Source organism: Apteryx mantelli, chromosome 2, assembly GCF_036417845.1.
Source record: "Apteryx mantelli isolate bAptMan1 chromosome 2, bAptMan1.hap1, whole genome shotgun sequence".
Lineage (NCBI taxonomy): Eukaryota > Metazoa > Chordata > Aves > Apterygiformes > Apterygidae > Apteryx > Apteryx mantelli.
Genome location: NC_089979.1, coordinates 77220986 through 77243271, shown reverse-complemented (window position 1 = coordinate 77243271; position 22286 = coordinate 77220986). Strand labels below are relative to the sequence as shown.

The 22286-nt window shown below is 40.7% G+C and overlaps 3 protein-coding genes and 1 long non-coding RNA gene across 9 annotated transcripts in view; 2 read left to right on the top strand and 2 right to left on the bottom strand.

The window, feature by feature from the left end:
• ADNP2 (ADNP homeobox 2) overlaps positions 1-15098 on the top strand; it is a 39322-nt gene extending 24224 nt beyond the window's left edge. For 4 of the 6 annotated variants that reach the window (XR_010883363.1, XR_010883365.1, XR_010883367.1 and 1 more), the window contains 2 exons: positions 3184-3246; positions 12179-14044. The gene's annotated coding sequence lies outside the window, so the exon portion shown is untranslated. Of the gene's footprint in view, positions 1-3183; positions 3247-12178; positions 14045-14950 lie in introns of those variants that run through there. The other 2 variants (XR_010883366.1, XR_010883364.1) reach the window with 2 other exon arrangements.
• BLOC1S4 (biogenesis of lysosomal organelles complex 1 subunit 4) lies at positions 5234-17219 on the bottom strand. The gene is made up of 5 exons (XM_013961977.2): positions 16983-17219; positions 16398-16469; positions 15105-15206; positions 11290-11424; positions 5234-6075 (listed from the first exon to the last, which is right to left on the bottom strand). Exons 1-5 carry the CDS (start codon positions 17166-17168, stop codon positions 5974-5976), a joined length of 597 nt encoding a protein of 198 aa, XP_013817431.2. The 5' UTR covers positions 17169-17219; the 3' UTR covers positions 5234-5973.
• A 136-nt stretch (positions 17220-17355) lies between these two features.
• Positions 17356-22051, top strand: LOC136991269 (uncharacterized). Its single transcript, XR_010883361.1, has 3 exons — positions 17356-17530; positions 21796-21855; positions 21970-22051. It is a non-coding gene; the product is annotated as an uncharacterized lncRNA (long non-coding RNA).
• The window catches only part of PARD6G (par-6 family cell polarity regulator gamma), a 67548-nt gene continuing 66026 nt past the window's right edge, over positions 20765-22286 (bottom strand). Inside the window, exon 3 of the mRNA XM_067290922.1 lies at positions 20765-22131. Within this exon, the coding sequence (XP_067147023.1) occupies positions 21272-22131 (860 nt within the window). The 3' untranslated portion in view covers positions 20765-21271. The remainder of the gene's footprint in view (positions 22132-22286) is intronic.

The window sequence follows — 22286 nt, the reverse complement described above, 5'->3', positions numbered from 1 at the left end:
TGAGAAGAATGTGATTCTGTAAATATCAGGAACATAAACTGGATGCCCATCTGCTAATTCCACATAAACTGTATAACTTATACATAACTATATAATGTATTAGTGTGGTATTTTCCCTAGTGGCATCTTGAAGAGCACCTAGGTATTTAATTCATACTGGAATCAAGGGAAGGTAGAGGCCTCAGCTGTCTCTGAAAATATATGCATTGTTTTTATTTTGGCTACCTGTCTGTTAAATGGGAATAACAGCAGTTCTCACTATCACAGTGTATGAAATAGATGAGTATTTTAAAGACAGTATTGCCAGTCTGCTGTATGCCTGACCATTTATGAGATCAGATTCTTTCTGATAAGTGCAATAGTGGCTCCATTTGATCCTCTAGTGATCAACAGAGCTAAAAGTGTAAGGTGGCTGGTCAATAATGATCCTGCAGGTAGCACCCTGTATTAGCAGAGTTAGAAGGCAAAGCATGGATCCAATAGGTGGTACAGCTGCATCTACTGTTGCTTGGCTTGCTGCTTCTGGACTAGAGTTCCTTTAAGATAGTTCTTGGGACTGATCTTATTTATCATTTTTATTGATATTTACTGCTTCCTGGGTGTCTTGTGATAGTCTGGTGTCCTGGAGAAGAACAGGAGATGATCTCACGACAGTGGTAAATGTGCCAGTTCTTTGCACATTAGATGAATTGATATGAAAAATGCTAGTGTATTAACTAAACTTGTTAATGAAGATAAGCTGTCAGACAATATGAGTTTAGAGAAGAATCTGTATTATATTTGAAGAACTTGCATGCTAGGATTTTAATAGAACAGCATCATGGTTACGGACTTGTATTTTTGATGTCAGCTAATATTTTTATCAGTTAGAAATATGAGAGGGAAAGAGCTGGTGTCTCAGTCACCCTGCCATCAGTGTGACATGGCTGTGAAGGTGACGCAGGCCAGGCACTTCCAGGGGACAGGAAGAGAGGCTGCTGGAACTGAATGGTGCTTTGAGGCCCCACCTGAAATACTGCAGTCTGACTATCAGTCTACTATACAGTCATTCTTGCTAGGATAGATTAATTCAATTTGGTAGATGCAGAGAAGGGTTGTGACCCTAGTCAGCTTGTGATCAAGCTGAAGACTTAATCTCCTGTGTTTTAACCTAATGAAACAAAAGCCAACAGGTGATTTATTAGGAAAAATACATGAGAGGGGGAGGCAGTGTAGATTGGCCTACTTTACCGTTGCTAGTTAAGATAAATGGTAATGTTAGCACAAACATAGGTAAACACTTGACCACAAGTGTTTCAGAGCACATTCAGAGCAAGAGCACAAGGAAAAACCTCGCTTCCAGCAGTGCAGTGAGATTCTGAAGCAGTGAGTGCAGTTCTGGCAAAAAAGCCAATTTTGAGAAGGACATGAAATGTTTTAGTTTTTGAAAGGAGATAAGTGAGATGGCTGCATGCAATAGAAAGGGGCTGCTGGCCTCTGCTCTAGGCCCTTGCTTTCTGTGTTTCTATAGATGAGTGTTTCCAACAACGGTATCTGCAGGCAAAGCGGCAGCTCTTTAAAACTGAACAAAAGACCTCTCCTGAAGATGGAGCTGCTTGACAGTCTTTCCAGTGATACCATCTGAGCCAAAGATCAATACAACTTATGATCATACTTTGAGGTCTAGTTTTATGCATTTCATATACTGGTATGCAAGTCAGGAAATCTGCAGAGGAGGTCTGAGATGTAGTGCGACAGGTCAGAAAGTGACAGAAGAAATCAGCTGACAGCAAACATAGCACAGTGTGATACCTAGTAGAAACAACTGCCTTCTAACTCTTGCAAAAAAGACTAGCCTGGGTGCTGATCTGAATGTCTAGCCAAGAGGACAGAAAGCTTGCTGTGGTGAAGACTTGCAGCCTCATTTCACCTGAGTTGGAGTGGGAGCTCCCTGTAAGAAAAACTCCAGGGCGGATGGGTGCTTCAGGTTAACTTTCAAAACCGTCTAAGTGAGGGTGTGGGGTAACAGATATTGCTGGCTTTCGCTTTCTGGGATGTATTTGGAAGAGCCTGGATTTTTGCTGAACACAGTCTTTATTTGAGGCAACTGAGAAATGGCTCACTGTTTAACTGATGACTGTGAGGAGTGTCTGTGTGGTGGTAGGTGCTGGTAACAGTTTTGCAGAATTAGTCTGCAGTGGTGAGAGCTCCTATTACTTCAGGGAGAGTAGTGAAAGTTACTGGAAAGTTTAAGCAGGAAGAACCTAAGGGGGAAATCCGTTACTGCTTCCTGGGTATCTCGTGATGGTCTGGTGTCCTGGAGAAGGAACAGGAGATGATCTTATGACAGTGGTAAATGCACAGTTCTTTGCACATTAGATAAACTAGGGGAGCTGGCAAGTTCTTTTTGTACATTAGGCTTCTGCCATCAGATTCTTAGATAGCCTTTCTGTCCTTTATCTAATGTATTAGAAAGCCTGGCCCAGAGGCTTTCTAATAAAAGTTCTGTAACAAAATAGTCTTCTAAAAAATAAAATGAATATATAAAAAAAGATTTAATTTACATAAATATATGATTTATGTAAAATACATAACATCAATATGAATTCTAATAAAGTTATTCTAAAAATTGCACTTTTAATTCTGAAGAATGCTTTAGTTCTGGAAGGGCAGGATTCAAAAGACACCCCCCCCCCCCAATAACCCCAAACCTTCAATGCTACTAGTGGAGTTAGAGGTACAGTAAAAAGATACAGTTTTCTCAAAATGGGTACTTCTGTGGGCTTTCTACTCCTTACCAACCTAAGCTTTACCAACAGCTAAGGGGGACAATAAGAAGTCAATTGCTCATAGAAATACCTTAAAATGTTGGTGTGAGATTCATACCTTTTATCCACTGTCTCTGGAGCAGGTGGAAGAGGAGTGGTAACTGAGAGCAAGAGCTGTGTTAACTTATGTAACTGTTCTGCTTGTTTCACTGGATATTGATAGACCTACTTGTGTTTTCCCTGGCTGGATTTTCATGCTATGGATGGGGCAGTTGCATCATATTGAGAAATATGGATTTTTCTTTGGAAAACCTATAGCTCTAATAACATCTGATTATTGTGAAGTGATTGTCAGAAGATGGCTAGCTGGTGGGGGCCAAGTCTGCTCCCTGCCTGCAAGTGGAATGAGAGACGGATTTTTTTTTTTTCCCCAAAGGAATCATAGAGGGAAACCTTGAAGAGTTACACAAGAAGTTTCAGCTAGAAGAATTTACAAACTGTAAGTAGAATCAACCAAGGGCAGGAGCTGTAAGCTGTGCTGGAAATACTTCATTATGTTGAAAAGCCCTAGCAGGAAGATAAAGCCTCCAAGGATTTTTTTTTTTTATATTACTAAATAAAAATACATGATTTGTGCTTTCTGCTCACCTGTCTTGAGGAATCTGAACTACTGGCCAGGTGACTCATGCCTGGAGGAGGGAGTGCAGAGTCTGAGGCCTCAAGAAGTTGAGCCTGGGGCCCCCGGAGTCAGGAAAGATGCTCCAGAGAATGTGCCTGAGGACAGGTTAGGGCAATGCCAGATGCTGTTCTAATCTGAGATCTAACATGCATGTGGCCATCACAGCAATCTGTATTTCTAAACAAATACTGTAATGGCAGCAAGTAGGAGCAGTCTGGTAGGATTTGGAGCATATGTAAAAATGCTGGCTGTTAAGCTGTAAATAGTAGAAGCATAAATATAAGTCTCAAGTGACTTTTATCCAACACTAACAGATGGTAGAATGTCCACTTTTTTTTGGGGGGGGGGGAAGATGTCATACCTGGCTTGAGCAATTGTGGAGACCGCAATTAGAGAAACAGAGGCATGCAAAAGAGCATATCTCTCTTGAGAAATATTTGGAAAAAGAGAGCATTTAGTTGCCAAAACTTGAATGAGAACAATCTCAGAAGTAAAGCAGCCAATTGAAGAAATTCACCTTTAACCTGTGGTATACAGCAGTTGAGAAGTAGTGTCTGAGACCAGCTGCAGAGGTAGAAATAGCACAGTATGTGTTGTTTCTGCTGTGGAGAGCGAGACTATCTGCTAACACGTATTTGCATGCATATCCGAGCTACTGAGGGCGGTGGCAGCTGGACTTGGAAAATGCAGGCTTGATAAGCAAAAAACATTACAACCACTTGACAGGCAGGGGTTCTGTGGCTTGCTCACTACATCTACAGCTGTGACTTATGTAGCAGGTAAAAATACCTAAATCTAGGAACATGCACTGGAGTTAGCATTTTGGAAGTATGATAGTGAGACTGCTGAGGGTGGGAGCAGTAGTGCCACAAAAGGTAGGTACAAATTACAGGGTACTTAACCATTTTTTTTCCTTCTCCTTCTCAGCAAAAGATGTTAATGGGAACATGGCAGACTAGGCAAAAGAATATTACACCGTCTCTTGAATCTAGTTTGTCCTTGGATGTTGTATAAAACTATTGAAATCAAAATGTATATAGCATTCTGTATTGAACCTACTACAGGCACTGCAAAGCAGTCAGTCTTGGAAAAGAGGCTGGTAACTTCTGAATTTTTAGAGAAAGGTGGATGGCAGAAGAAAGCAGCAATGAAAGCTTGAACTAGTTACCTGACTGAGCTTTGCATCATAGGGTAGACAGAATACAAACAAGACAGTAAGAAGCGAGTCTTGCGTTCCTCAGTGGAGTAGGAATAGCTATGCCTCTCCTCTGCCCTGTAAAGCACTTTCCACTTTCCCTCTGCCCACAGAGCTTTTCTCTTTTTTCCTGCTGAGAGTATTGAAATATTTTTGTGCATGGTGATAGTACGTGAAGAAGGAAGTTGGTTGTGGGATAAGTTTCCAGAATAACTGCTGGGGGGAGAAGGGGTTAAGAGGAAGACACCAAAAAGCATTTGAAAACTTGAACCAAAGTTAGAGACATTCCACACACCCATGTTACAGTAGATCATCTTGCAGTGTAAGAGTGAGCCTTGGATAAGAACTCCACTTTAAGCTAAGAAAGGAAGATATCCTTCAGATGAATTCTTGCCCTATGAACTAAAACAGAAAAGGGCTAATCTACTAAACCAGCAATATCACCTCTATAGCATTTGATTTACCTTGAATTTCTTAATAATAGTAACCAGGCATCACCTATTAAGCTTTTAAGATACAATGCAAATTACTGAATAAGACATGTTGTGGGCCAAACAAACACAGAAGAAAGCTCTTCCTGTAATCATCACATTTAGAAATATTCCACACAAGCAGAGTTCTTAGCTTTAATTAAATTTGTTAAATTACAAGAGCTTTGGTAATCAGATATATAATTTTGTCATGTATTTACAAAAGTCAAAGTTTTAATTTTATACTAGAGAGACCTTTCAAGTTTGGATAATTACCCTGGAAGTTCTACAGCAGCCACAGCTCCATTCTCTCAGCTTAGCTTGCTGGACTTCACAGTTCAGAGAACAGCAGAACAATTACACCTGTATTTTCTATTACAGTACTTTCCTCTATACTAACTGCAGGGGGCAAGTTCCAAAACTTGCTGGGGGTGATTTTATGCATAGCTTTTCTCTTAATCTTACCTCAATAGGATACATTAAAAATGAAAAAAAAAAACAAAAAACCCACACACACCCCCCTTGTGGTATAGCTATTTACACTTACAGCAGCACAGAAATTTTAAGTGTTAAAAGATATTTTTTATATAAAAAAATTGTTTCCTATTATTTCCCTATAAAAAAGAAAAACCTAATGCAGAAGTATTCTTAAATTCCTTCCCCAACATATTCTGCAAACTTGCACTGTGTTTTAGGAAGACTTGAAATAAATAATTATGTAAAGATGATTTTGAAAATGCTGCCTGAAGGAAGACTATAACAATCAGAATGGCAATATGCCATTAGTAACGCTCAGAAATGCAGCTATTTTGAGGTTAGCGCTTCTTGTGTTCACTTGGCTTTCTCTCTTCTGGCTGATTCATATCAACCCCAAAACAAAAATCATGAATAAGGTGCTTCATTTAGACATGGAAAATAGTCCTCAGTCCTGAAGAGGGTTGGAGGTTCATAGAGGGTCTGCTGCTGTCGTGATGAAGATGATTTCTGCAAATTAGATAAAGTTTATTTTTTGTCTTCTTAAAAAAGCAAGTTTCAGAACAAAGCTTGCAGAGCTAAAATGCAAAACAATAGATGTTCTAAGGGCATCCACAGAGAGGTGACTCTAATCATAGCTTAGAGGAGTCTGGCATATTCCTAATGCAAGTGAAGAAAAAATAAGCTTTGACTTTTCCCATCCTATCCCACTGACAGACTCAGTCTTGGAACATATAAAATATCCCAGCTTTGCAAGAGCCAAACAGGTAATCTTTTCCAGCTGTCTAGTCAATATGGTCTTCGTCCTTTCAAAGCCATATACTCTTGCCTTTCCTGCTCCAGCCTTCAGGTTCCTCAGCTGCTTCCTTTGATTTAGCCACAACGTGTATTCTCATTTACTTAGTTAAAGTCTTTATAGAAAACAAACCTGCAAAAAATCTTTGTTTCAAGAAGGTTGCCTCTCCTGCTGAGCTTCTTCATCAAGTATATGTTAGACTGTATGTACTACAACATAGAGTTAAAAATAGTATGGCAATAAATTGGAGAAAAGCTGAAAAATATGAACTGTATGTTGTTTTGCTACACTAAATAGTTGATGTAAAAAGGCAATATAACATGGACCATTATTGACTAACTTGTCAGCCTTTCTGCACGTGAACAATGCTGCACTGCAACACAGAGCCAGTGTACATTTTTCAATATAGGATCTAAATAGAGGCCTTACAATCAAGATTTAAGTAATTAAAAAATGTTCTTTTGGGGCTCTTGGAAAGATTTCAATAAACCATTTTGCAGAGCTCTCAGTTTGTATGCAGAGCTCTTCAGGCACTGCTTTGCCCTTTGGGGTTGAAAAAAACTGGAGTCTTCACCAAAAATAAAGACAAACCAAACAGTATACTTGGACTTCAAAATGCTTTAACAGTGCCAAAATGAGGATATAAATAAGTATACCTAAGTAACAGCTAAGTGGATTTTTTCCAGTATCTAGGTAAGTTGAATACTACTTACCTTCAATATGAAATAATTTTTCTAGTTTATATAAAATTCTATTCATAGCAGGAAATTTGACTTTAAGGTTTGACTTTAAGGCCCGTTTGGAATTAAATCTGGCTAGAGATGTCAAGGACAGCAAGAAGGGCTTCTTCAAATACATCAGCAGTAAGAGGAAGACTAGGGAAAATGTGGGCCCTTTGCTGAATGGGGTGGGTGCCCTGGTGACGAAGGATGCAGAGAAGGCAGAGTTACTGAATGCCTTCTTTGCTTCAGTCTTTACTGCTCAGGCCAGCCCTCAGGAACCCCAGACCCTGGAGGCAAGAGAGAAAGTCTGGAGAGAGGAAGACTTTCCCTTGGTGGAGGAGGAGTGGGTTAGAGATCATTTAAGCAAACTTGACACCCACAAATCCATGGGCCCTGATGGGATGCACCCACGAGTGCTGAGGGAGCTGGCGGACATTATTGCTAAGCCACTCTCCATCATCTTTGAAAGGTCATGGAGGACAGGAGAGGTGCCCGAGGACTGGAAGAAAGCCAATGTCACCCCAGTCTTCAAAAAGGGCAAGAAGGAGGACCCAGGGAACTACAGGCCAGTCAGCCTCACCTCCATCCCTGGAAAGGTGATGGAACAGCTCATCCTGGAAGCCATCTCCACGCATGTGGAGGAAAAGAAGGTGATCAGGAGTAGTCAGCATGGCTTCACCAAGGGGAAATCATGCCTAACCAATCTGATAGCCTTCTCTGATGGAATGACTGGCTGGGTAGATGAGGGGAGAGCAGTGGATGTTGTCTACCTAGACTTCAGCAAGGCTTTTGACACTGTCTCCCATAGCATCCTCATAGACAAGCTCAGGAAGTGTGGGCTGGATGAGTGGACAGTGAGGTGGATTGAGAACTGGCTGAATGGCAGAGCTCAGAGAGTTGTGATCAGTGGCACAGAGTCTAGTTGGAGGCCTGTAGCTAGCGGTGTCCCCCAGGGGTCAGTACTGGGTCCAGTCTTGTTCAGCTTCTTCATCAGTGACCTGGATGAAGGCACAGAGGGCACCCTCAGCAAGTTTGCTGACGATACAAAACTGGGAGGAGTGGCTGATACACCAGAGGGCTGTGCTGCCATTCAAAGAGACCTGGACAGGCTGGAGAGGTGGGCAGAGAGGAACCTCATGAAGTTCAACAAAGGGAAGTGCAGGGTCCTGCACCTGGGGAGGAATAACTCCATGCACCAGTACAGGTTGGGGGCTGACCTACTGGAAAGCAGCTCTGCGGAGAAGGACCTGGGAGTGCTGGTGGACACCAAGTTAAGCATGAGGCAGCAATGTGCCCTTGTGGCCAAGAAGGCCAATGGTGTCCTGGGGTGCATCAGGAAGAGTGTTGCCAGCAGGTCGAGGGAGGTGATTCTCCCCCTCTACTCAGCCCTGGTGAGGCCACATCTGGAGTACTGTGTCCAGTTCTGGGCTCCCCAGTACAAGAGGGATGTGGCACTACTGGAGCAAATCCAGCGAAGGGCCACAAAGATGATTAGGGGACTGGAGCATCTCTCTTATGAGGAAAGACTGAGAGAGCTGGGCCTGTTCAGCCCGGAGAAGAGAAGGCTGAGGGGGGAATCTTATCAATGTGTACAAGTATCTGAAGGGAGGGTGTCGAGAGGATGGGACCAGGCTCTTTTCAGTGGTGCCGAGCGACAGGACGCGAGGCAATGGGCACAAACTGAAACACAGACACTTCCATCTTAACATGAGGAAAAACTTTTTCACTGTGAGGGTGACAGAGCACTGGAACAGGTTGCCCAGAGAGGTGGTGGAGTCTCCTTCTCTGGAGATATTCAAAACGCGCCTGGATGCAATCCTGTACAATGTGCTCTAGGTGACCCTGCTTGAGCAGGGGGGTTGGACTAGATGATCTCCAGAGGTCCCTTCCAACCTCAGTGATTCTGTGATTCTGTGAAGGTTAAATACAATTTAAATGCCATAAATCCAACAGTTTAAAAAAGTCAAATTTCCTCATACTCCCCATACTCCTAACTTCTCTGAATTTGTTTTGCCATTCAAGTTGTAACAAAATTAAAAATGTAAACAAAGATGAAATTTGTTAGAAATAGTAGGTTTTATCTCTATTTTCTATATCAGGAGTTTTGACAAATGTAAAAACAGTCTTTGAAATTATGCCCTTCCTGCATTCATGTAAATGTTGTACCTCTTCAATCACTGCCATGAATGTGTGAAGTCAGTTTTCCTTGCTTGCAAGGTGTTTTCTCACACAGCAACATAGGAGAGGAAATAAATAGTTTTAAAAACAGAATTTTGATTTCAATCTGGTGAGGAAATTCATAGCCAGGCACAGTACCCACAGTTGTCTGAGTACAGCTCCTAATACTAGGAGTCTTACAGAGCTCTACTTTTCATTGCTTGGTGAATACAAGGGCAGAATTTGGGGCAAAATCTGAAAGTGAGATTATGAATACACAGTTTAAGTAATACAAAATATATCCTGCATGTGAAGGACCAGACACAATTAACTGGGAAGAGAGCAAGAGGACTTGACTAAAATAAGAATTCTCTAGGCAAATGTCAGCTACACTGGAAATCATGAGATCAGTATAGCCCTTTCCAAAGGACTGATACATTGTCTGAGCTAGTTAAATGTTAGGCATGCACACTTTGATTCAGAGAAGGGTCCAGAAGCTTTTTTCTTACTGACATACCTGTGTTTGCTACTGAAAATAGATACCTTCCTATGGCATATTTAGTTCCACTGTGAAACAGTGAACTGCCTTTAAGTTATTCAATTAATACACCTAAGTTTGAGCATTCAGTTTATTGCTAGTCACACTCAAACCAAGAAACTCTTGGATGTGCCAAGTCCAGCTTGGTGACACTTTCAAAGACTTTCTACCTTACTAATTGTGGAAAAGCTGATGATAACCTGAACAAAACATTCCTATGCAACACTAACAATGCACTTTATTAGAATGATTGATTTTTTTTAATTTGAAGTCATTAGCACAACTATTTTTGTTAAAAAAAAAAAAGGGGGGGGGGGGAAATACCATTGGAGATTTTCAAGGCTGTACCACAACCGCCACAATTTTTTTGTAACTGGCTTAGAAATAGCAGCTTTGGGTTGATTTTTCTTTTTTCTTTTTTTTTTTTTTTTAAATAAGAAAATTACTCTTATATCACTCTGAACTTAAACATGAAGGAAAATGAGGCAACAGGAAATTAACTAACTTGAAGCCTACACAGATACTAGCAGTGAGAAACAGGTTTCCTCAGCTCAGTCCTACCAAGACAATACATACTTTTCTTTCATACTTGTTTTTCTCTGCTGCCACATATGCTTGCAGTAGATAAGAACACAGATACTTAAACTGTTACAAAGTTGCTTTCATCTCCCTCTCCACAAACCTGCTTTATTTTAGCACTGTCACCAATATTATGAGACCTGAGCTACTACAGGATGATTACAGGAAAAGGTAAAAGAAAAAAATCTGGGTGCTGACAAGATGGAAGGAGTAATATTATATATGGTGTATTGGAAGGTAGTGTCAAGAAATGTCAGGTGTTCATACTAGGACCAGAAAGCAGGGTATTTTAAAACTGGGGCACAGTGTCAGTTTTTAAGGCTAGGTATGGCATTTTCTTGAAACATACTAGACAAAGCACTTCAAGTCTTCTGTAGAGAAACAGTCCACAAGTGGCAATGAAGAAAGGCAGAGAAACACTTTCCTTTTAGAAAAAATACAGTTCAGCAATCATTTAGGGACCTGTTAAATGTGGGTTGTGTATAAATAACATCTTAAAAATGTTGTGCAGCACAGCTTATCTTTTTCTTTTTTCCCTTTCTTTGTAACATTTCAGCAGTGACTATGTTAATGCAGTATAATACTTTAAAAGTTTTGTCTGTACAGGCTCTCCATACTTGCTTTACATAGTATAAGAGATCAGGGAAACTTTTTTTAAGGTTTTGTTCATTACTTACTTCCTTTGTGCCTTTCATGTTCTCTTCTTCATGTATTCAGACTTACTTGGAAACATGACTAAAATCCTCATAAGAATTTATGATATTTGAGTTTGGGGTTTTTTGGATTAAGTCTGAGAATTTTGCAAAAATCCTAATGCAGCAGGTAAGTTTTAAATTCAGATATATGTGTAACACGCATTACTATTATTTTAATCATCCACACTCGTCAGCAGAGCAATTAAGCTGTTCACATGATAACAAAAGCATACTTACATTAAGGAAGGATGGTACGCTGATTGTGTGCAAGATTTTCTTGAATGTGCTTGGAAAAGTTCCAAGGTCTGTTTCTGCCTTTATGACCCGTTCTTCCATTCCAGCTACACAGTTCCCGATCATCTTCACAAAAGCCTAGATGAGAAGACAAGACAATCCATCTTATCTACTAATAAATTAAAAGAGGATTACATCTTGTAGGACAGTGGTGAAGAGTCCATTACCTGAATGATAAGAAGTCATAAAAACTCCATTATTTATTTCCCTTCCACCTACAACAAACCCAATCTACTTCTAGAAATTACTTGTGAGATACATAAAAGGCAGCAACAGCAGGTTAAATCTAATAAAACAATTGGTCTTTTTTTCCTATTCATCTTTCATATAACTAAGTTTTAAGGAAATTTAAAAGCATATAATTTGCAACAAGCTAATAGTTGCAACATAACATAGATATAGCTTACCTAACTGAAAACTGTTTTCACAGACTATATAAAAAGCATAAATTGTTGGCAATTAGCACACTTTCCAACTTATTTAGTGTTTTAGGTATACAAAAAAATTAAACATTCAGAAAGTACAAGTGATCAATAATTAAATGTTATATTTTCAAGACAGTTGTGTATAACAGAAGAGGTTCCAGCATTCAGGCTTACTGTCCTTTGCCACTCTTTAAATCCACTTCTTCAGGAGTTCCAATTTCTATGGTAATAATAAGCAGGTACTTTCCTACATACAGCACTTCAACTCTGCAGCTTCAGCAAGAACCCCAAACAGTCTTGTATAACTTTGGTACTTATACCTGCTATTAGAAAAGCATTCAAGTGTCTTATACTGCCTGTATGAAGTTATGTTTAAATAGCCATTCTTTCTTTTTTATTTTTTACAGATAAGGAACTAAGTCAGAGAAAGTCAATTTTTCAGGAGGTCCATGGAAGAGAAAGACACTGAATCAACATCTCCTAAGACAAGACTAGAGTTGTGCCTTAACTCCTCACTAAGACGCACTTAAAACAGTCAACCCAGGCCTAGCAAGGTTAGCAACATGATTTTGAACAGCCAAGCCCTCCGAGGGACTCTCCCAACAATGGTATAACAGACAGACTAAAGCTCTCCTTTCCCTATAAGTGGAATTTATATAAATGTATTGATTTTTACCAGTTTTTGCACAAGCTTGAGAGTCCATCATGCCAGAAAGATCTTCACCAAGCAGAGGCTCTTTGTGTTTTGCTGCTTTGCAGTGAGTGATGCCAATCAAGTAGAATAGAGCCAAGGCTGTAGCTCAGTATGGACTAAGGAGTGAATGCCCATCATTTACTTTAGTTTTGATATCTAATGCATAGCAATGGTTTTCACACATATTACTGTGAGAAGAAAACAGCCCTCTATACATACGCGCACACACTGTGCTGCCATGCTGAAGTGGAAGGAGCGGTTTACAACCCTGAGTGCTACAGGCTTAACAGATTTGACTAAATTACTGTGTCTGACTCAAACTGCCAGTGTAAAATGTAGACTGGTGATAACTGCCTGTTCTTAAGAGGTGTCCATGTTTTAGTTCATAAAAGACTAAGGTGATATGGTAATGAATCCTGAGGAAAACATCAAATGCATTGCACTCCTCATTAGAATTGTTTGTATGTTCTTCCAGGCCCTATAAGAAATGTGCTGCTAGGAAATACAACTGCTTTATGTTTACACACTTATCTCTAGCTCATGAGGGCCCAGGCCTACAGGATTCCATGTATCCTCTGTGCTCACTGACATGATAGGAACCTCTCAACTTTCACTCTTTTGACCTACAGGCTAGAAAGTAAGAATGAAATTGTTCCTACAGCTGAAGTTTATCAGAAGTTTAATGTATGAGACACAACAAATTCCAACACAAAGCAAGCAGTATACCAGCAACTGAGTTCCTAAGTAGATGGACCAGATCTGACCTAATACAGCATTGTTCTAACAGCTGTCAAAGACGAATTACATAAATGACAAAACAGGAACAAACACACACACAAGCAAGTTAATCTATACAATGCAATAGTCATCCCTAATTCCGAGGAGACATAAACACATTTGGATGGTAAGCACTTTTTGCATATGCTCAGCTCTCTCCAAACAGGCTTACTCTTCTCAGAACAAAGCTCCAAGCTTCACTACATTCAAATCACCTTGCTAATAAACTTTATTCTAGTGAAGGAGAAGACTAAATTTTGGATTAAAATATTGGAAGCAACATTACAAACAGATGAACCAGAATGCTCTATCTATTCACCCAGAACTTTAGCTGTATCCCTGGTAAAACTTTTAGGCTTCTCTAGCAGAGTATCTCAACAAACTACATTGAAGGCAGACTCCTGCGCAGGTTCTCCCTCTCAGCATGTTACTTAGAGACATTAATTATGACAGCTAATTATGACAGCTCATTCTGACTGCAGGATTTATTCAAAAAGCTGTATTGTGTTCTCCATGTAGTACCTCACAGACCACAGGTTGCTGTTACAGTGAAAATAAGATATCTTCTGAAAATGATAGCGGGGTATCCAAGTACCTTTTTGGGAACTCCCCTCTTCCTTCTCTTCCAACATTTAATCTAAGGAATAATAAAACTATATTGCAATTTAAATGTGCTGAAATACCAAGACAGAAATTTCCATAATTTCCACACTTCAGAATGACTGTAAGAAAACAACTTTTATTACACAGTGCAAAATTGAAAACTGCCACTTGTTTCTGAATAAAAAACACATCCACAAGCCTCAGAGACAGTTTGTAGAGTCATTCTCCCAAATGACCTTTTTACTTGAAAGCTAAGCTGTGTGCTAGTGACTAAACTAAACTATGCTTGAGTATATAGGTATCTGTCTGCATTTCTTATTGTACCAATAAATGTAACAGCAATCAGTAACATTCTTCTTTGGTCTGAGGGGTAGATGACTTCATTTTAGACAATCCTATTATCTGCTAAACTTATACTTGTTCTATAGCTTTTCTGGAATTGAAGGTTATTTTTCTTTAATTTTTATATTAAAAATCAAGTACAGATTCCATCTTTTGTACCTGCTTTCTGGATTCAAGTTTCTAATACTTCTTAGGATCTAGAAACTGGTCTCCTCAATTTTCTGTGACTGTTAGCAGGCCCTTTTATCAACAGCATGACAAGGATTTTAACACTGCTGCTTCTGTTATGCAGCAGCAGAATTTATGCTTCCATTTCACCTCATTTTGGTTAGTTTCTCTTGTTAATTCCTCTCTTCCACCTGCATGCAAAATATGAAAGTTTCTTGTTTTTTTTGCTTCAGACTTAGAAATTCAGCATCTTAGTCCTTAACATTCTTTGTTCTTATCTCACTGCTCTGGAGTATCAAGTTATGGTGACAGTCAGTGTAATTTAAATTTTTAACTACCTAGCTTTCTACTAAAAATTGAATCAAGGATCTGAAGTCACTTACAGTTCTGAAGTTTTACAAGGGATCAATATCCTTCTCATTCTACTAGTCTCAGAATAGCTTTGAAGATAGTAACTTTGAAAGATGCTACCAAAAAAGTGCTACTGCTATTACTTTCAGAAAAGAGGATGGTTGCCTTAATTCAAGCAATAAGTTGAAAAACAAAAACGCCTCCAGAAATTACTAATACTTTTTGTGTTCTCTACATTTACTAGCCCTGAAGTATTGAAGCTGGATCGGACATTGAGAGCAAAAGAGATCTGAAGCTCTAGAGAGGACCCCCCCCATCTATACACACACATAACAGCATATCATTAATTTTTATTCCCTAGTGAAAATGGGAACACACCTAAAATGTCAAATACATACCTCTAGTTTGTCAATCTTCCTGTATATATGTCTCATTTCTGTAGCTTTTGTGTAAATTTGAGGTATACTTTCATTGACAACTTGAGAGGAATCACTTCGAATCTAAAGATGATTCAAACAAATGATACAAAATTGACTGAAGTGGAATTGAAAACAAATCAGGAGAACTACAACAAAATGTAATGTACAATAAGACTAGAACTTAGTGTTTAAAGATAGGTGCATTATGCTAGGCAGAGAAATAGGAATGCAGTTGCATTTTAGCAATGCTGATATTATCCACGTTTCAGAGATTAAAAACCTAAAAGCCAACCAAGGGGACAGTGAATCAGCAGTAAAGTCAGGGGTTGGGATCAAAAATAAGAAATCCCACTCAAATTCTAACAACTTCAAGTAGAGCTTCATTCTTCAACTGCCTTTTAAGAATCAGGCATTTTGCGCCCAATCTGACATTACCCTTTCAATCAGACATGTTTTCTTAAAGATGGTCCAGAAAATATTTTTCTGTCGGTAGCACACTTTCTTTCATCTCTTCTCTGACTTGTTTTATTTCTGCCGTAAGCAGCAGAAGTAGACATATGTATACCAAAGTCTCCATAGAACAAAACTGCCAGTATGTGTATTTCTTCCCAGACAACAGAGGATCTTACTGAAGGTCTCTCTTCTTTTGGCTCAGCCAGAAAATACCTGGTCCATTTCTCATTTTGCTCAGTATCATAGATGTTGTAAGATCTATTGCAGTTACTAAAAATATCTCACACGTGGCACAGAAAGTGAAAATGCTGAACAAGTAACAATTTAAATCACATCCAGTTTTCTGTTATTTTTTCTTATAAGACAGTGAAAAGGGAGCTGTCTTCCCAATGAAAAGTAAGAAAAAGTCCCCTAAGACCAAATCTAGTCTTGAAGGTTTGGCAACTCTGGTTAAACATTTAGATTGTAAACACATGCACAGATATCCTGTGCAGTTTTTAAAAGGAAGAGCACAACATCATATCATCCTTTTAAACATTTGTTGCTGCAGTGTTCAAAATGAGATTCCATGTACGTATGCACATGCACAGATAAATAAATACAATTATATAGCTACATGAGCATATCATTTTGCTCCTATATGAATGTTCAGCGGTTTTCATCCATGAGTTACCTATTTATCAAATGTGTTTTCATACTAGTATCTACCTGCCTATATATACTAAAGACTACCTTACGTCTTGGTCCCATTTTCAGACACAAAAATATTAAACTGTATTCTAACTATAAAAAACAAAGTTACATGCAAGTTATACATACCATGTCTAACATTCCCACAAATTCATCTACTCTGGTCAGCAAGTCTTCTAGACTCTTCTCTAAACTTTCTATCTGCAAAATACATTTCAATATTTAAAGACTTGAAAACACACAAAAACAAAGCAAAAAAATAGACAACAGCCAAACTAAAAAAAACAGCTTAACAGAAATTCCATTGCTTTGCCATTTTTAGCGACTTTAGACGCAAGTGACCAGGTATACCGGTTGATCTGTTCCTGCAAAAAGTATACGGAGGTGGGGTAAGCGGTGCAACGCGCGGAGCTCTGCCCCGGCGACCGCGCTGCTCTCCCGGAGCCAAGTCTCGCCGCTGCAGAAAGCTGCAGAAAGGCCCTGCCAAGCCCCAGGGCACGGCGCGGCCCCGCGCACCGCGCTTTGGTTGCGTGGCAAGCTCTCCGGAGCCGCATCAGGCAGCCCAGCCAGGGGAAACTGCCGAGCTGATGACGCGCAAATAATAATAATAACAATAATAAGGCATACTAAAAAAAAGGGGAGGGGTGGAAGGGGATAACCCCCCTATTCCGAGGCAGGGGGAGTCCAGCGGGCCGGGCCGCCGCCGCCGCTCACCTGAGCGCAGAAAGCGGCCCGGTCTGGCAGCAGGTAGGCGGAATAGGCGGCGGCAGTAGCGCTGAGCGACGCCTCCGCGGCGTCCCCCTCCTCATCCTCCTGCTCCCCGAGCCCCGAGGCGTTGCTGTGGCTCTGGGAGACGTTGCCGCTGTCGCCGCCGGGGCAGGCGCCCGCCGCCGCCGCCATAGCGCTGTGCGCGGGCTGCCGACGGTTAGGCAGCGCCCGCCGCGCGGCTCCGCGGTCACGTGGGCGACGAGGGGCGGGGCCCCGCTGGGGCACGCGCGGAGGCACCGCGCCAGCGCATGCGCCTTCTCGGCGCGGGGGCGGGGGGGGAGCGGGCCCGCCCCGTCACGGCCGGCAGCCGGCGCCGCGGCGCGGTTGGTCGCGGCGGCGGCGGCGGCGGCGCGCTCCTGCCGCGGGGCTTCGCGGAAGCCGTTAAGCGGCTCCCAGCGCCCGGCCGGTAGCACCGGGGAAGGAGCCGGCCCCCACCGTCGCACGGACAGCCCGGGGCAGGCGCCAGCGCTGCTGCGCCTTCAGCGCTTCTCGCGGTAAGCGCCGTCCGCGAGGCGGGGCAAAGGTACGCGATGTCTGCCAGAGTCTTTCACGAGAGCACTCGGGTGCGCTTGCCTTTGGTGTGGGGATCGCGTACCTCTGTTGGCCCTCGCCCCAGCCGGTACACCCTCACGCACCTTTCTCCATCTTCGGTACTTTTCCTCATTCAGGCTTACATCGGCTATCCAGACTTGCTAGCCCTTAATCTGCTTCCACCAGCTCCGAGTACCACGGTCTGCTCCCCTTCACAGCTGCCTGAAAGCCACTAATATGCTTTGTCCTTTGCACTCAAATCCATCCAGAAGCCTTCAGGAATGGTGTTGTGTCCCCCCCCCCCCCATTTTCTGCTACGTCCTGCCCTGAGCGCACAGCCCTTGCTCCAGATCAACGTCAGGCTGAATTCAAAGCAAGGGAGAGTGACAGCCAAACAGCCTTCCCCAAGCGATGACAGCAGTTAAACCAAACCAGATTAGTTAAATCAAACCAGATTACTATTGTGCCTTGGGTCCTCTTGTGTACGGTACTCCTCACAGAGCTAGAAAGCTTTTCCGTGATTAAGCTTTGACAAAATACAAGTCAATGAATATAATTTAGGTAACAATACATAAAACAAATGTTTTAAAATTATTTTCTGAGGTGCTTTACAATGAGATAGTATCCTCAGGTTTTGCTGTCCGTTATGGTTTCTGATCACAAAGTGTAATCTGGGCTACTACCTTCAAGATAAATCAATATGATTCCCTCATAGTAAAAGAAATCTGGCTCCTTTTATAAAGCAAGTTTATGGAAGTTTCTAGGATTAATTTGCCTCTGTTCTCTCAGTCACCCCTGTTTAAAGGTTTAATAAACAATTTAATCTTATGCTTGAAGGTTCCTTGATGCATTTCAGTCTAAACCTTGTCAGTCTTGTTTCTACCTGCTTTTTCCAGTTATAGCAGTTTCAGTAGGAGGACAGGTAGAGGAGGCTTTTGTTTGGTAACAGTCTCAAGGGGGAGAGGAGTAAATCTCAAAAAGAGAACTAGCATACGAGAGACTGAAGTTTTCCTTATTTAAAGAGCTGGACTGAGCATCAAGTGTATGCGAAATAGAAGCAGTTTTTTCTAGTTTTTCTTTTTGTCTAGTTTTTCTATTTGCAAGCCTTAACAGTTACACTTCAAATTGTTAGCTCCAAAACTGGTTTTGTCAGTACTTTGTCATTCAAATTGTAATTGAAATCGGGGGTAAAATACTTTCACCTTTCCATTCAGATCTCATGTGTGAAATTCACCCTAGGAAGTACAAATTGTATTAACTGTAAAAGTTTAGGTATTTTGTAACAGCATCAGCTGAGATAGATCAATGCTTTATTTGGACAGTCTTTCTCAGGGAGAGGTCTGCAGCCTGGCAGCACACAGTGAGACAGAGGTATCTTAAGCATTATCTGAGGAGCCAGAATTACCTTAAGTCCTCAAAGATGACATGTGACTTGAAAAAAGTCTTATGACAAGCACAGCAAAACACTTGCTGCCCATGGAAATCAATATAACAGGGAAGTAGTACAGGGAAGAAGCATATGGAAAGCAGCTTAATATAGGTAACAGTCAGAAGAATCAATATCTGTACTGATACAGAGAAAGTCATTACTAAAATGGCTAAGCATCTGAAGAGCTGTCAGAAGTCTTTTGTTTCAACAAGTAAATGAAATACTTCTACAGAAAGAATGTAGAGAATGGAGGGAAAGGAAGTAGAAGTAGTGTTGAAATAAGATTTGTTCAGGTTTTATTGCAGACAGGTCACATTTTCACCAGTTAAATACTGTAACTTCAGCCAAACTCACTTATTTGCAAAAGTAGTCTTATTTAAGGTGTAACAAATTCTCATGGTAAGATGGTCTGATTGACTGAAGCACATCCAGCTATTCCTTTCTTACTGCACCAATAATCAGATAAAAAAAACCTTTGGAAGAGTACAGTTTTAAGACTGATGGGATCAATGTGCTATTCTTACTGTGCTGAACAGAATAAGTACAGCTCTAACTGCTGTGGTACCTAGAAGAGGTTTAATTAGAGTAAGTGAAAGAATTTTAAAATAAAATTTAAAGCAAATCTAAAAATGCCCTAAGTTCAATGTCCTAAACATATTTAACAATGAGCAGAAGAACACATGTTCCACAGGTATTCTAAATTAACAATAATCAATTAATCCACACATCCTTTGCCCAGTCATTACAAATTCCAAACTGGAACATAACCTTTTCAAATCAAGACTCCCAAATTTTCATATCCACACAATAGTCAAGAAATGTCTATTCCACCATATAAAAAAAGCTTTAATGCACTACAAAGTTAAAAAACAAAAAGAAAATGACAAACAAGCTAAAAGTAGAAAAATACATTATAAAACATTTATATTTTGTTCCTTACATTGATCAAGATATAATATTTTAGATTAGACCACTTTAATAAATTCATGGCGTTTTCAGAAGTGAACAGCTATTGACTCTATAGTCACTGGTTAGCCACTAACCAGCATCCAGTGAAGACTTCTGGTAATCCCAAACATCCAGTATATTTTAAATTTCTAGAAATTGTGTGTAGATATTAAGCTTTATGATTACTGGAAGAATCCAAAAATAATAGAACTATTTTAAGTTAGGTTTGAAAATCTGTCAATATCCCTCATATGTATTACAGTAAGCCAATCTTTTGTAAGGAAAGACTTTGTGGATTCAGGTTGCCCCAAACATACAGCAAGAATCTGTTTTGGCTCTGAGGTGTTGGGACACAGTCCTAGTGCCCATTAGGCTTTTGCTGCTGCCTTGCATGTATCCCTAAAGTTTACCTGAACAACGATAACCTCTCCCCCCCCCCCCCAAAAAAAAAGAGAGATGAAAAAAGCCAGCAATTTGAAAAAGAGGTATGATCTAATAAATATCGAAAAAGAAAAAGAATGCACTTTCCACTTAATGGTGCTGAACCTATTTTTAAACCCTCCTTGTAACCTATTTTTTCTTTTCCCATACAGTACAAGTTTGTGTTGCAGGCAGGACTGCCTCTGACCAGCAGGTGGTGCTGATCTCAAAGCAATAATAGCATCAACATACTCCACTCCCCCCTCCTCAGGCTTTAAAAAATATATATTTCATTTATGTTTCGTTTGGTCAGTTTCATTTGGAAAAATGTATTTGCAGCATCTCCCTAGCATTGTTCCACCAGAGTAGGAAACTGCTACTTTTACGGAGCTTGTCTGGATTAGACATAATATGGTAAATATGGTGTAAACAATTTAGTGGAAGGTCTGTATGTAATGGTAGAAGAATGGATGGTTATTACAAAGCACTCTGTTTAAACTGGTATTAGAGGAAAAACAGACTCCACTTCACATAGGCAGGTCTGTTATTACTATTAAAATCTAATTCATATACACATGCATGTATAAATACATCCACCCATGCATTCAAACCCAAGTATGTAGCACTGCCATTGGTAGCCTGTAAGATTGCTTAGATTTATACAGATTAAAACTATTTTAGGGCTGGGATATAAACCAGGTTTTACACTCTGGCTTCCCCTGACAAATTTCGCAGTGCATGACAGTTTTATGTCTAATTCCAGATGCCATGTTTCCTAAAAAGCAACATCTTTTGCACCTGTAAGGTCTATGAGAACATCAGTTCTTTGTTTTGTGCATCACATGTTGCAAGAGTCAATTGTCCCAATTGGCACTTAAGACTGAGAACAGAGTTGCAGGAATTGCTACTAAAGTGTGATGACTGTTCCATCCTCTTCGATGCCTCCTCTGGGGATAACCAGACTGTGCCGGGGGTCAGTTTTTAAGGAACTGAGTAATTTGTGGATGTTGCCATTGCTTTCTCGGCCAGAGCTGTTGTTGAGCACCAGGTCCCTTTGAAGTCTGTGGCTAAGGCTGCTGCCATTGATTCGAGAGAGGCTATTAGACATAAGGCTGTGCAGTTTAGGAATGTGCTGTGGCTCGAGACCGCCCTCAATGACAATGTCAGCCTCCTCATCGCTCTCCATTTCATCAGGGTGGAAGTTTTGCAGCATGTGAGACATAGGCAAGCTGTGGTGACTAGCAGTGCTGTCTGTAGACTGGCCAGAGCTACCAGACATCCTACTGCTTCGAATAATATTGTTCCTCTGGTTTGCTGGTTTGACTGTGATAATAAGATTATGGCTGTTAGCGATCATCATGTCTGTGACTTGGTCAAGAGTCTTTCCTGCTACCTCGATACCATTAACTTCCAGGACTTCATCATTCACAGCCAGCAAGCCTGTGCTCTCTGCTAAGCCTCCAGGAACCATACGAGAGATGAAAATACCAGGTACTTTTTCTAGTCCATGAGGAGTAACCCTTACGCTGGTACCATCGCGAATGTAAAATCCTAATGGTTTCTCACAGCCATGTCGATACAGCCTCACTCTCCTGTGTGTTTCAGGAAGAATGTCCACATCAATTATAGAAGACACTGGTCTAAAATCATGAGGCATGCTGATGTTAATATGAGGACGCCGGCGGAGGTTGTCATTGCGGAGTGTCACCAGAGCCTTCTTCTTCCTTGACAGTGTGTTGGTACCAAAATTACTGTAGTCCACTTCATCTGAAAGAGAAACAATACCATTGTATCAATCCTACAGAGAATAATTCAATCTAGAGGGCATTTTCCTCTTAAACTGGTTCAGTGAAGTCACATTCCTCAAAATATGGAAGACATCAAATGAATTCTTCTGCTTACCCTAACCTTTGTTTCATTTT